Raw genomic sequence first — 15,111 nt, 5'->3', positions numbered from 1 at the left:
GGACCCCCTGGAACTCCCTCAAGGACCCCTGGGGGTCCCCTGACCCCACTTTGAGAACCAATGCATTAGGCCACAGGCCCCTCATTTGATATGAGTTTGATCTCTGGAACCCAATCTGACATGGTAAAATCCTCAGTGTTTAACTCAGTACACAATCATTTAGCCGGGGACTGACTTACTGGAATGCCTTACTAAGGACCACTGGGGGTCCCTCAAGGACCACTGGAGTTCCCTGGACCCCCACATTGAGGACCAGTGCTGTAAACCACAACTGACCGTGTTAACAGGTTGGTGATCTGGAGCGCCAGTGCTGCTCGGTAGCGGTCCTCACTGCGGACCAGGTAGCGCACCTCATCATGAATGCTGATGCAGAAACGCCCGTCGATGTCGTGTTCCTCTAACAGCCACCTCATGGCCACCAGCATGAGATGGAGGTAGTCCACCGCTGAGCTCTGCACCACCCAGTTCACCCTGCTGGTGATAAACTGACAGACAACAAAAAAACACATCAACAAACCAGCTACGCTGACAATAGGGCAGGGCGATATGATTATTTTTTACTTTTGCCTCGATTACGATGAATGAAAGTGAAAATCTTTATTTCATTGTTGGAAACGGATGGAAATTAGCATCTAAAACTCATTCCTAGCTCTCACATTCCTGGCTCAAAACGCTCACAGGCTGGCCACATGAAATCAGAAATTCACATTGGATCCCTGCCGTTTAGTTTATTTGAAATGCTAAGAAAAGCACAAGGTTACAGCAGTTCGAGGATGAACACAATCCTAAGACTTATTTTCACTGTGGTTACAGTACAAAATGACAGTAACATACAAAATCTACCCCTAAACATTCAACCTTTACTAATAGCCAAGCTTTTGTCTGCTGCTTAAAAGGTTGTTGTCAGTTTGACACAGGTATCCAGGCTGTTCCACTGTGTAGCGACTACACTCCTACAGTATGCAAGTAAATGATCCCTTTCCAACATTTCTATTTTCCCATGTGGATCCCAAAATCTTTAACAGTGTAGATGTTACAGTAAATAGCACAAAGGTACAGTAAACAGATTGGTGTGTCCTCACCTCATCCCCCACAGCCTTGGGCTCCAGAGCTCTGCTGATCCTGCAGCCCAGGACAGGAGTGGCGGGCTGGGCTGAATGGGCAATGCTCTCCAGTTTGTTGAACATATGTGACTCCGTTCCTCCAGCCCACAGGCGCCTCTCCACCATGTCCCACCTCCTCCGCTTAGAGCTGTGGGGGCGACAGACACACCATGTGGATGAGAGGAAGTGATGCTGGAGGTGTTGAGGATAAGTTAACCACAACCACATTAATCCTGGTGTCCCTATTTTGGGCAAATGTTAAATAAAATAATAATTTTTTTTCTCCCCTCTTCTAAAATAGTGAAAATAGATTTACAAGCTCATAAAGCATCACAATGTGACATTTTAGTGATATTTTCACTATGTGTCATACAATGTATGTAGGGCTTAAAGGAGTAGTTCACCCAAAAGATTTCTTATTTTCTATCAATTACTCACCCCATGAAGCATTGAATTCATGGCTATTTTTTAGTTTTTGTCGCATTCCTAAGCCAATAATTTTATGACCGGTAGGAAACTCAAAGGAGACTCTTTGAGTCTCCTACCGGATACATTATAGCATCTTTCCGCCGGTCATCAAAGTATTGGCTTAATTTTTTTTTTTATCTCCATGAATTCAATGCTTCATGGGGTGTGTAATTGATAGAAAACGACGTAATTCTTTGGGTGAACTACTCCTTTAAGTGGTTAAGTTGAGTTCTTCACCTCTGGGCGGCAGCCAGCTTGGAGATCCTACGCAGCTCCTCCAGGGAGACGCTTCCATTCTCCTCCCTTTCCACCTCCTCACCCAGCTTGTTCACCAGCCACTCCCCCTCCTCTGAGAGACGGTATCTAAAAAAAGTCAACCACATACATACACATTACACACATACACATTATGCCAGTAGGACTCAAGTCTGTTCCAAACTCCCAGGAAACGCATTTGCCGCTGATGTCTTTTGGAGCGAAGCGTCAATGCGGCCACCATATTGTTCCAGGAAAGCCGCGGCTCCCATTGCGTGTATGTCCAATGAGGTCTCACACAATTAAAATCATCAGAACTCGCAGAATTTTCAACCGGCTTTCAAGTTTGGTTTATTACAAATTATTATACAGGATACTTGGTTGTTGAAAATGTTAATTATAGATGTGGGTTTTCATAACAAAATATATTGGGTTTTCATAACAAAATTTATTTTATTATATAGACAGTAACAGTAATACTGGTTATAAAACAGAAACAAAATCTGTCTCCAGGTACTTGTATACGACTCTGGCATATTTCTCGCAATGGAGTAGTGTGGTACCGTTGATGTACGATCCAGTGGCCAATGCGGCATCTACATACCGTATATATTGTCTAATTGTGTAGAGTTGTAGACCTATGAAGATGGATTGGTGTACCTGCGTATGCCCTTGGTGAGTGCATACATCTGCTTGGCCTTGCTGGCAGCCTCTGGCTGGCTGAGACGGTGGTTGAACTGCATCAGCAGCCTCTCGGCAAAGGGCTGGCCGGCTCCGTAGATGCGTCCGTAGTTGAACACCTTGGCGTGCTCTCGGCTGATGCCCACGGTGTCGGCGGTGCGGCTGTGCAGGTCGGTGCCCTGGCTCTTCTTTCCCTGCAGGGTCATCCAGCCAAAGGCCGTGCAACCTTGAGCACACCATGGAGATATATATATGAGATATATATATATATATATATACACAGTACTGTCTAAAAACCGGGTAGGGCTTTCTTACGATGGCAGTGATCTCTGACATGGAAAAACACAAAATGCTAAAAAAAATTATAATAATCCACAATCTTTATCAAACCTGATAACTCTCTGCTGCAGCAGCACTAACACTATCAGTTGGGATGTTTGTACTTACAGTTGATATCATGCTCAAGAGATGGTATAATATGGGTTCCCACCCGAAACGGTGACTTTCTGATTCCCAGACGGCCTCTCTACCCATTCAGCTATATCAAGGGAGTTCTTTTCTTCTCTGTTCTCTATTTCCCTATTCTAACCCTTCCAATGTTGAGAGTTATAACAAAAACTAATTCCACCCACTCTTTTAACCTGTAATCGTTATGATGTGACAATAAAGTTACTGAGAGCTTTCATTTGCAGCGAACAGGGAAGAGTATACAAGAGTCTCACCATGCATGCCAGCGAAGTGGGCTTCTCCAAGCACAGCAGCAATCCACAACTCCTGTGAGTCAACATCTGCTCCCACCAGGTGGTAGCCAGGAGGCACCTGTATCATCGCCTTGAGCTCGCTGCCCACTCTGTCCCGCTGCACGGGGCAAGAGAACAACAAAACACTTTACATATTTTAAAAGAAATTGATTTGTTATTGTCAGTTAAATACAACACAGAACAATGTTGTAGTAGCTTAGGAACTGTCCTTTAATTAGCAGAATAATTAGTGATGCTGCCAGGTATATTAACTGCACAACCACAATTTTTTTTAAAAATAATAATCCAAAATTGTTTCGATATAGTGACATAGCCAAAATGTGGATGCCAGGTTTAACTTTACATCACTTTATTTGTTTATTAGGAATGAACATTCAATACATGAACGTGAAATTAATCATCTGTACATGATTTTTTGTAAACATGCCAGATTTAGCTAGAGGCTAATCTGTTTCCAAACATGTTATTAACATGTTATTTTGTGTGTGTGTGTGTGTGTTGTGCGTGTTGCCCTTGTCTCCTACCCGCGCGTTACTGGCAGTCAGCCATGTTGGCTCCACAGCTCTACGTGTCACCGTTCCTGCAGTGATCACCTGGGGTAATATGGCACCGTACTGACCCTCCTCATCAAACTCTTCATTCCTGTAAGACATGAACAGAATTTTAAGTCTAAACGGTTGTAAAATGATACTCTCGTATGCATATATTACGGTAAATGTAGGAAAATTGTAAAACTGTATTGACTTTTGCCAACAAGAGAAGTATCTAACTTCTTGTTAAACAGTTCTCTCTTGTTCCGAAGAATGATAGAATCCATTTATCCAGAGCGCCATGGTGGCTTAGTCCTTGCTGCATGTCCTTCCCAATCTCGCTTCTGCCATTTCCTTTCTCCCTCCACTATGACTTTCAAATAAAGGCTTAATTTTTCCAACGATTTTGTAAGGGACAAATCTGGTTCTGCTCAAAACTGTCCTGTTTTCCTACATTTAACGTGACATAGTATACAGTACATAAGTCAGCAGCAGGTTCAGGTGTGTATTCAGAGAAATAAGGAGCTGATGGTGGTCCAGACCTGCTGACAATGCGAGGAAGCTCTCCCTTTCTCAGCCACACCACCTTCTGAGAGCTGACAGAAACAAGACAAGAATTAATTTCGTTCATAAACGGGAATAACACTATGATGATTATCAGTATAACATTGACATTGAAATCTACTGGCTACCTGATGCGTTTATGGGCGTTCCTCCAGAAGGAGATCATCTTGTTGATCTCCAGAGCGCGTGTGGAGTTGGTTTCACCCCTCCCTGCTCTCAACGTACCGTCCTCCATCTTCGCTAAGAAGTCCTTGGAGAAAGGACTGCCTACGTTGTTGTCATTACCGTCCTGCCACACAAATGTTCCGTTAGTGGGCCATTAGTCTCTCAAGACAGACACACAGTTTTCAAATGCTTCCACCAATACAGTCTGTACATCGGAAGCTCTGAAAACATTCAAAGCTGTGAAGCGGACGTCTGCCTCCCCCCAGTTCCGTTTTGTTATTTGCAGTCATGTAAATAATATGTCCTACTGTGAATCCAAGCAGTCGAAGCATATCTACAGTACGTTGCTGCTTAGCAGAAATGGAAATTCAGAAATATATTCAAAAGATATTTCAAAATGCATTTTTGTGAACGGAAATGACGAACGATGACAACTTCCTTTTTGCACCTTTAACTCTATGTAGCATTCGAAGATTGTGGATTAGTTGTCTGGCTTGAGAGACTAGCAGCAGGTGATTTGTATTTCATGCAATCAAGGTGAGTGTGTGTTACTGTTAACTATGAGTGAACAAATGCAACAAGCTTTGGGTTACATCTGTACACAATCAGAGTTACAAATGGGTAAATTAACACTGAGCCTTTTACTGTGTATTTAGGTAGGACATTGTTAATATGTAATAAAACATACAAAGAAAAATGCACGCAGCACGCACCTTATGAGGAAGTTTGAAAAACCAGCAGCCAGGAATATCAACGTCATTGTAAGGGCCGTTTCCATGGTGATACGAGCACTTCTTCTCCTCCGGAAGATCATCCAGATCTTGGGACTTCTGCTGATGAAGAATACAAAATAATAATACGCACACCTCCAAGTAATAATATTATTATCTATGTAATAAGATACCGTAAGTCTTTCTCACCGCATTGTTCTTAGTTTTCATCAATATAGCTCCGTCCTCCTCCGCCATACTCTCCAGGCGGCTCAACTCCTCGACCTAAAGATGAATTTATGAAATGATAACTCTTTTTCACACACACAACACTAACCAACACAAATTTGTCACTTCCAAGTGCAGGTCAATGAACGCTGGCTTTAGACGTTTTACATGCCCCCACCACTAGGGGAGTAAGGGGACACTATGGTTAAGATTGCCTCTTAAGAATTAATGCCATAACAATGAGGTACATATTTTCTCATCAAGCACTATGATTGCCATGTTATATTTGCTACAACGTCACGGCTAAGAGTTGCTTAGCAACGCAAATTGAGCTGAATGAAACCAGATATCTCAAGTGTTTTTAATTGACAATATCGAATCAGAGAGGTATAAAAGCTGATGTATAAACGTAATGGAACACGAGGTCGTGTGTAAATTGGATCACAGCTTCGCTGATTTACTGCACTTGCCCTGTGGCCGGTAGCCTGCGATCACGGCGGTGCTATTTAGCACTAATACACTGCCTCTCCTGTTCCACTACTTAAAGCGGCACTATGTAACTTTTTTTTAATGAATAAATTTCAATTTTGTCCAATCTGTATGGTAGAGTATGTTAATACAATATAACTTACACAATTGGAGGTGTTGTATTTTGACTCCCTGCTCGTCTATAGAGACATTTAGATCGTGTCAAATGTTGTGTTTCACCTAGACACAGGATCTGACAGGAATTTTGACCTGAAGGTCAAGATTAAATGTATCCCCTGAGCAAGCAGGCAGGCTCTATTAGCTCAATGGGGAAAAGTTCAGCAATTGCACAGGAAACCGGGTTCAAATCCAGAGTAGAAGAGGAAAGTTACATAGTAGAGCTTTAAACAATCTCTCCTGTACTGTACCGTCTGCCACACTGCGCTGTCTGTCAACATGAGCTCCTCTGTGAGGTCGTTGTCCAAGACCGCAGGCTTCTCTTTGCCCCTCTCCTCACAGTAATCTCTGTACAGGCTCTCAATTACTCTGTGGGACACGACAGTATTTCAAGTTTACATACACTGTAACTCCTAGGTGTTTATTTTAGATTTATGTTAAAAAGTTCTATATAATATAGCTGCTAGTAGTCACTGCTATAGTGTTTGTTCAGTAACAGGTGTCTCCCTGTCTCTCCAGTTCTTTAATAAAAAATGTTTTTATTATTCCATCCAATCAGGAGAGAGAACCCATTTCTCAGCTTCAATTCTATAGTGTTCCAATTCCAATTTTGTCTGCATCACTTCCAATGTCACTTATTTATCCCATCTAAGTTCTCTCTCCTGATTGAATTAAATGTAGTATCCTGACCTGAAAATGTATTTTCTGTTGACCAAAGAGCTGGAGAGACAGGAAGACCCCTGGCTGTTACTGAACAAACACTAAACATTAATGATTACTTCGGAATATAGAGCTATTTAACACTTCTTCTTTTTTTTATCCGGTACCTGTGCGGACACACAGGCCCTGGGTTGTGGCTCTGGGAGTCCAGGTTGTCCCTTCGTCCAGGGACCAGGTAGCCCCAGCCGTGCTTCTCTGAGTATTGCAGGGGGAACCCGTCCCATGTGAGACCCATCAGTTTAGGGGTCACTCTCATCTGCAGACTGATCAAGCTGGCTCCAGGTGACCAGCTGTTCGCAGACATCCTCTCACACAGCTTACGATACCACCTGATGGCAGCACCATGACAAAAGAGGGAGGGGGGGGTGAGGTTTTGGACAGAAAGAAAATATGAGGTACAGTTGGGGCAAAATGAAATATTTGTATCCATTTTTAAAACTTGCGACGTCAAAAATACAGTATTCCTATCTTTACTGTATCTTTTAACAGAGCGAGGGAAAATAATACTCCAATTTCAGCGAATACCAGTATACCAGTAAATATCAGTAAATACAAACATGATAGATGTTGTTGAAATGAGTAGTTAACACAACACGTTGTGTTTTCGCCGACTATTCACCTATTTTCACCAAATGTTGGCCTATTATAACATGCCCAGAACAGTGCCTCTATATACTGTAGGGTTCATGTACGGTGAAGGATGTTGACATCAAATCCTATCAAATCTTTGGACAAAGAATTAATGTCATGTGACTTATATGCCATATTACGCAGCACTGATGCTGTTAGAAAGGAACTAGATCAGTGGTTCCCAACCTTTTCTGGATCATGCCCCACTTGAAAATCTCAAAATGTTATGGTCCAAGTGGTCAGATTGTTTATTTTAATCAATAAATAAATTGTGGGGGATGCAAATAGCCGAGTGGTTACGGTGCATACCACATAGGCTTTGATGCCTGACTGCGAGTCCCAGGTTCGATTCCCAGCACCGGCAGACCTTTGGTGCATGTCACTCTCTCTCCCCGTTTCCGGTCTCTCTTCACTGTGTACTATTAATAACTGTAAGCTCCTATTTATCAGTATCACGCTGAAAACTCATTTTGAAAGGTTTTCAAGAAAGAATACATTAAAGTGTTTATATTATTTTCATATTATCAATACAATCTTAGTGTTTTGGGGCCCCAGCCCATTGGTTGGGAAGGGCTGAACTAGATCAAATGCCACAGGAAGACTCCTGGGGGTGATTGGCAGAGAGCTTTACCCGGGATGACCAGGCAGGTGTTGCCTTCTCTTGGGCAGCTGGTTCACAGTCTCCTTCAGCCTCTCCAGAGCTGCCCTGTGGGGGCAGGGGCCTGCCATCTCCTCTTCAGAAGGTGGACCCGAGTCTTAAGGAACACAAAGAAAAACCTTGTTTCTTATGCATTTGTTTGTAATTTACATGGAGGTCGACGTCATTCGCATGAGGATGTTACTCAGAAGAACAGGCTGGTACAAAGTTCTGAACTCGTACCTTCCTCATATTCTGGAAGAGGCGTGCAGGCTGATGCCTCAGCCTCTTTTTGGGCGCGTTGCTTCTTGGTGAGGGTCACTTTCTTCTGCTTGAAGTCCTGTACGTCCCATTCAAGATCCCAAAGCCAGGGGTCTTCTTTGTACCTTACATAAATAGAATTAAGCCTGTTACCTTAAAATATTGACTAAACCTTTTCCTCGACACACATATCGTTGCTGTCAGGCGGATACCATGTACAGGTATGTGCAAAACTGTTACTTTTCATGAAATGAAAAAAATAACCTGTGCGTTCCATTGGATCCAACGTAGTTATTATTTAGTTATAAGCTCTTGTTAACACATTTCATTGGTTAAATATTTATAAAAACCACCGACAGACTTAAGCACGTTCAACCTGTTTTTGGGCATGTCATTATAGCCAGGCAAATAAGATTTCAATAATCCTGCATTAAAATTGGGTTAAGGGAGGACTGGCCGGTGGGCAGGCATGCGGACCAGGTCGTCAGGCTCATGTTACTGTGACTCAGCCATAACCATATAAGGAGTTCCTAATGCAGCTACGCCCAAATATGGAGTTTGTTGTCTAACCTCAATGTGTGATATGGCATCACCAAACAAATCAGTTAGCTCCATATATGGGCACAAAAGGGGGCATGCCCATCTATGGGCATATACTGATGACATCAGGGATCTCCATATATGTGCATAAATGGGACATGGACTGACAGATACAGAGATCTCCATATACAGAGTCTACGCCTGCCTGCCAGAACTCTAGATGTGAGCTCTAGTTTTCGAAAATAGCTCACACAACATGCCTCATAGCCACATGTTGTGTGAGCATATAACATATCTCTGCTGTCCGGCAGGAACCAGCTAACTCCAAAATGTTCATTTTTCAGGAAATGAAAAAAACAAAACAAAAATGGAGTTAGGAGGTTTTGTTCATCATTGATAAGAACAGCTAATTGGACCACCAAGCTCACAATGAGGTTGGAGGTCAAAAGGGGGTGGAGCCTGGAGGCTGGAGTTAGCTGGTTTAGCAGAAAGTTTGAGGATCCAATGGAGTTAGCTGCTTTTGTCAGAAGCACTTTTTTTTTTCCTCTTTTTTTTTTCATTTTTCAGAACATGAAAACAAACATACACAAAAAAGAAAAGATTAGCACATTACTAACAAACAAACCGAACATACAAAACATACAAATACAAACATATAAGGGGAGGAAACTGTCTCTCTACTTGGTCACTTATTGACTACTATGCATACGTATAATCCATACACTTGGTCACATCTTCAAAACCGGAGAACAAAAGGTCCATTAATGGGACAAATTCAACGTGCACCTTATTCAATATGGTCAATCAGAGAAAATAAAGGAAATTCCATTAAAATAACTGAATTCAAATAAAATCTGGTCTTAATGTAGAGACATGAGTAAGCTAATACTTTTCATTTGTTCAATATTACCAACACACAGACGTAAAGGGTGTTCAATAGCACTGATTTATGGGGAAAAAATGCAAAAGCAGAAAGATGGAGTTAGCTGGTTCCTGCCGGACAGCAACGATATACTGTATAGCATACAACATATAAAAGGTTAAATTCTGCCCGACAGTGATGATATAATACAACTGAAGTAAATACTGTTACCTCAGTAGGCTGTATCAGTTTTAATGTGCAACAGCTAGAAGCCCTCCGATTGCTTTCTGCCAATTACCTCCAGAAAGCAGCAGTGGTAATGCAGTTATGATGCAGTGAGACTGCAGTCACACTGCAGTGACAATGCAGGGACAATTAGAGCTGCAAATATCAACTATTTCATAGTGATTATTCTATCGATTATTTCATAGTGATTATTCTATCGATTACTGTGATTAATCGAATACCGGTAATCGAGAAGGCGTGTTTTTATATATACTGTGTATCAAAAACATTGAATCAATGTTTTTTTATCGACTAAACTGATTAGTCTGACAACAGTTTCGCACAAACGAAAACGAAATATCAAAAATTGCAGATCTATAAGCTCACAACGTGGCACAAGACGCGTTGTGAGCTTGTAGATCTGCTATTTTTGATATTTCTTTTTCTGTGAAAAAATCCCCAAATCGATTAGTTTTTTATAATGGATTAAATGGATTAGTTGGATTAACCGTTGCACCCCTGGTGACACTGCAGTGACAACGTAGTAGCCATTTGTCACCTGTCGTCCTGCAGCAGTTGGCAGGCGTCGTCGGCCAGGATCATCAGAGATTTCTTCATCTCTCTCTGGAGTTCTTCGTAAGTGTCCTGGGAATCCTCCAGGTACCGCCCCCAGCTCTGATTGACAGGAAGGTAGCTGACGCCCATCTCCAGCATTCCCGCCAAAGTCACCGGATGAGGACACCTGATAGGAGGGAGGGCAGGGTTAACACTTGATGACCACATGACATCACCACAACCAAAAAGGTCTTTCCGGGTAGATAAACGCCAGCAGCCTTGCATTGGAGCAGTATTATTCATTAACCTTATTTCTGGACGAACAGGACACAAGTTATGATATTGTTATTGACTATTTGAAATATATTATTTTGTTCTAAATATCCACAGGGTGACAAACTAGACAATGCTAATTATAATGTTCTGGACACTTTGTTCTAAATATTGTGTAGATACCCCTAGACATTCTACCCGGAAGGACCGCTCTAGACGTGTGTGTACAAATATTCTGGTTACATTTGTACACTCTCAAAGTGAAATTAACACTTGAGGATTGTATGTGCAGTCAAAGGTGCATTGATTAAGTCGGAGGTCCACTGACCTTTCCATGAAGAGAGGCAGCTGTTCTGAAAAGACTTGGTGAGTGGCCTGAACATCCATGGCGCAATACTGCATAAGCTCCTGTGGAGGGCAGAAAAGATGTGATTAATTGGGAGGACTGCGATACTGTAGTATAGTGTTGTAGCGATAAATTACCACGCAAGTGAAGGTTGTTAGGGCATTGCCAGTTGGTTGCTGACAGAGAGAAGTTTGATCAAAAACCTCTCACCTGGAAGTTGTTCCTGACATCTGTCATGCTTCCCTTCACAAACGTCTCTCTGGCCTCCTTCTGCAGTGGCTCCCCGCCCACATACAGCGCATGGACATCTGCAAGGTTGTTGATGCTACTAATATCCACCCAATCCCAGGAGCTAATCTATATATGTATTATATACATATATAGACACACATACCACACAAACACATGAGATTCAGTTAAAACGGAAAGCAAAGCAGTCCCTTCGTTCAACATCTTAACATTTCCAGCATAAACAGGAAAACGGAAACGTTATTACTGATTTCTGAGACAAATGACACAGACCGCTGGACCCTCCCTCCTCTGTCCCACTTTCTTCATGTGCTGCTTGACTTCCTGGAGGCCCCTCCTCTTGCCAAGCTTGTTGGCCATCCACAGCGTGCGCTGGAACCCGGTCAGCCCGGAGATGGCCATGTGAAGACTCATGGTGTCTAGGAAACGTGCCTTAGAACCCTGCAGGCAAACACAAATAAAATGAATAGCCTATTTTCTCTTAAAGCTGCAATCCATTGAGTTTCAGATCCTACTTGCGATTCAAACCCTTTTCTCCCACGCGGGGGGGGACCACATTTCTACCGCTCTTTCTAGATGGAATGTCCCCTTGGCCAGGGAAGACAATGAGCTTTTGAGCTTCAGGCAGCACTATTTGTCAACCAGTAGGTGTTCTACCAGACAGACACCAGGGTCTACATTTCCCAGTGGAAGAATAGGGAGACCACCTCCAATCACTGCAGATGTAGTTATATTGTTATTAACAACATACTCTACAGATGGGCTAAAATTATGTTGAACTTTTATAAGTTACGGATTGCAGTTTTAAGTTAGATGTAATTTCAGACATACATAGATACATTCCAAGCTGCGTCTGTGAATCATGCAGCTATTACGTAAACAAAATAAGAAAAAGAGTGGAACGACTGCGAGGGAAGAAACGTACAAACGAAGAGCGGCGGACAAATAAAAAAGCGTGTTTCAACATTCACACTGTGTGAACCTTCACCTTTAGTAGATACTGCTCCTTGATGTAGGACCGGTCAAAACTGACGTTATGACCCACTATCAGCCTCTCCTTCCACTGACCCCCTGGCGGGCGGACTGAGTTCACAGGGGTCTCCAGGGGGATGAGGTCAGCCATAGACAGCTGACTAGACCACGAGTACCTCTCCTCAATGAGACGTTTACTGCACCATGAGTACCTAGAGTGTGAGAGAAACACAGGCGTTTCTTCTCATGCAACACATGCATCCATACTATGCATCCCATTTGGTGTACTGTTACACTTATTCCAAAATGCAAAAATGCAATGTAATCTAAATGACTTTTTAACCTTTGCATAAGACTGCACGATCGTCAATGTTACAGTAGGTCAAGTGCTATGGGCTATGGGTGGAGTCTGAAGGTGAGTCTTCACATTACGGTGGACAATTGGGAATTTTGCAGTGAATCTGCAGTTCTAACTGCAATGGGGAGCTTGTTTCACAGTTTGGGAGCCGGAAGGGAGAAGAGTCTGGGACATATGGAGTGTTGTCCGGGATGTTTTAGGGAAGATTCAGAGTTCAGACAGCTTCCCCGTGTTACCTGATCTGAGTGAGCGGGAGGGGTTGTACAGAAGGGTTGGATCAGGCTTAAAGGGGTGTCATATACCTTTGGTTTCTTTGTAGGCCAACATCAGTGTTTCGTACTCTATGCGGGCAGTAACTGATTAAATTGGTGTCGCACCTGATATTTTCTGCCCACCCCCCCCCCCCCCCCCGTTAATGAACAAACACTCTATAGCAATAATTATTATTAACAAAAAACGTTTCTGCTTAACCAACAAAAATATCCCTTCCAGCTTAATTTATCCGTTTGCAAGTCTGAGAGAGCACACATATCATCAAATATATCCGTAATTAACACAGGATTTACTGCGTACTAAAGCAGTTACACATCATAATATTCATCTTAAGATCATTCTCTTCCTTTCTCACCAGGCAGTAGGTGACACAGCGGCGGCCAGGGTGGGACACTGTCCCTCCGTCATGCACACTTCCACATCAAATATCAGGGCCGTCTCCTCTGGGAAATCCACGCGCCGCCCCTCCCCGTCCGGCCCGTAGCGCGTCCAGCCCACCTCCCACGCCCACTCCTGGGGCATCGGAGGCAGCGGGGTCTGCTGCAGCTGGCTGGCGGCCTCCAGGTAGGGAAGGCTCTGTTTCTCGGCCAGGACGCGGAAGTGCCCGTCGATGTCGTCGCCGTACATGTGGGGGAGTTTGAGCTCCACCTCTGGCAGGAGCAAAGCCTCCTTCCCCCACAGCTGGTGATGCTGCAGGTGTCTGACACTTCGCTCCACCTCCTCCTCCCCGTATTCAGGCTCCAGTCCCCGGAATATCTGCTCCTGGAGGTTCCTCGACAGCATCTGGATGTTGAGGGGGTTCAGGCGGGTCTCCGCCGGCGAGCCGCGGTGGCCCTGGAGAGAGTGGGCCTGGGTGGAGTAGAGGGAGGGGAGCCACGTCCATGGTCTTGAAGTGACGGTCCTCCGCAGAGGACAGCGTACCGCATGCAGCATCACCTCGTCAAGACCTAGGGCACTGGAATAGGGAGTTCATCATTTTAACGCACTATAAAAAATACAATTGTTCTTGTCGATTTGTTGATGTATAAAAAAAGAAAAGAATTAGCGAAGAAAATGTGCCTCTTGATTATTATTCCATTGATCGAAAAACTAATCGCTGGAATAATCGCTAAGAAAATAATGGATAATTGCAGCCCTACTACACTGGAACAAACAGGACAGCATTCACAAAACATAACAAAACAGAAGATTAGCCAGCTAAATCAGTCATTCTCAAAGTGGGGTCCATGCAGGGGTCCTTGAGGGGCTACCAGGGGGATCCCCGGCTAACTGATTGCTAGTTAGAAACCAAATGTATCCTTCAGGGTCTGTAACTCAGAGAGTGTACAAATGGAACCAGATTTAAATGAACACTGAGGATTTTACAGTGAAGTTTGGGATACCAGAGATAAATATTTGTATCAAATGTTGTATCAAATGGGAGTAAGGGGCCTATAATACCTATCAAACTGAGTCCTTGAAATATAAAGGTTTGAGAACCACTGAGATAAATGAACCCATTAAGACCTGAGACCCCCCCCCCCAGAAGCAAAGATTTGAGTTAAAAATGTTATAACATAATTTAAAATACATATTCAAAGATTCACTGTTGCAATGACGTCACGTATTGACATAGGGAACATATTGCTACAATCTTAAGTCACTGAACAAGATGTAAATACTATCAGCATGTTAAACACTGTATCCTTGTCCTGGTAATGTTTACAACCACTCACAGTTGGTTCAGATGGAATTCACGACAGGCTGACGACACAAGGGAAGGAAAACGGTGAAGATCAAAGTCAATACAAGTATTTGTCTAGATGAAAGATAAATGCACAACTTACCTGGGGTTTATTTTAAGTGATGTTTTTCATTACATGTCATTCAGAGACATGCATCCCATCTAAACATGCTTCTGCCTGAACTCAGTGTTGCCAGATTTTGCGCGAGAAATAAGCAACCAGGTCAAGAAAACAAGCCCAAAAGAAGCAAAAAATGCCAGGCCACATAAGGATAAGGATAAAGAACATGAGCACTTTAAACCTACATTGGCTATTTGAAAATAGCCGATCTACAAGCTCACAACACGACGCGTTGTGAGCTTGTAGATCTGCTATT

The 15,111-nt window shown here is 43.1% G+C and overlaps 1 protein-coding gene across 2 annotated transcripts in view; it reads right to left on the bottom strand.

The window, feature by feature from the left end:
• Nucleotides 1–14,936, bottom strand: part of polg (polymerase (DNA directed), gamma) — a 16,632-nt gene extending 1,696 nt beyond the window's left edge. The window contains exons 1-21 of one of the 2 annotated variants that reach the window (XM_080438672.1): nucleotides 14,838–14,936; nucleotides 13,367–13,966; nucleotides 12,397–12,592; nucleotides 11,682–11,849; nucleotides 11,370–11,516; nucleotides 11,142–11,221; nucleotides 10,545–10,727; nucleotides 8,341–8,483; nucleotides 8,092–8,215; nucleotides 6,938–7,159; nucleotides 6,362–6,479; nucleotides 5,448–5,522; nucleotides 5,241–5,360; nucleotides 4,491–4,651; nucleotides 4,341–4,394; nucleotides 3,793–3,910; nucleotides 3,230–3,365; nucleotides 2,487–2,733; nucleotides 1,809–1,934; nucleotides 1,083–1,251; nucleotides 277–485 (exon numbers count right to left, since the gene is read on the bottom strand). In XM_080438672.1, the coding sequence (XP_080294798.1) occupies nucleotides 277–485; nucleotides 1,083–1,251; nucleotides 1,809–1,934; nucleotides 2,487–2,733; nucleotides 3,230–3,365; nucleotides 3,793–3,910; nucleotides 4,341–4,394; nucleotides 4,491–4,651; nucleotides 5,241–5,360; nucleotides 5,448–5,522; nucleotides 6,362–6,479; nucleotides 6,938–7,159; nucleotides 8,092–8,215; nucleotides 8,341–8,483; nucleotides 10,545–10,727; nucleotides 11,142–11,221; nucleotides 11,370–11,516; nucleotides 11,682–11,849; nucleotides 12,397–12,592; nucleotides 13,367–13,944 (3,374 nt within the window). In that variant the 5' untranslated portion in view covers nucleotides 13,945–13,966; nucleotides 14,838–14,936. The remainder of the gene's footprint in view (nucleotides 1–276; nucleotides 486–1,082; nucleotides 1,252–1,808; nucleotides 1,935–2,486; nucleotides 2,734–3,229; nucleotides 3,366–3,792; nucleotides 3,911–4,340; nucleotides 4,395–4,490; nucleotides 4,652–5,240; nucleotides 5,361–5,447; nucleotides 5,523–6,361; nucleotides 6,480–6,937; nucleotides 7,160–8,091; nucleotides 8,216–8,340; nucleotides 8,484–10,544; nucleotides 10,728–11,141; nucleotides 11,222–11,369; nucleotides 11,517–11,681; nucleotides 11,850–12,396; nucleotides 12,593–13,366; nucleotides 13,967–14,837) is intronic. The other variant, XM_080438673.1, reaches the window with a different exon arrangement.
• Nucleotides 14,937–15,111: the final 175 nt, after the last annotated feature.

This window comes from Gymnoscopelus braueri (assembly GCF_963280865.1).
Source record: "Gymnoscopelus braueri genome assembly, chromosome: 9".
Lineage (NCBI taxonomy): Eukaryota > Metazoa > Chordata > Actinopteri > Myctophiformes > Myctophidae > Gymnoscopelus > Gymnoscopelus braueri.
Note: the sequence above shows the minus strand (reverse complement) of the source record. Positions and strands in the feature narration are given on the sequence as shown.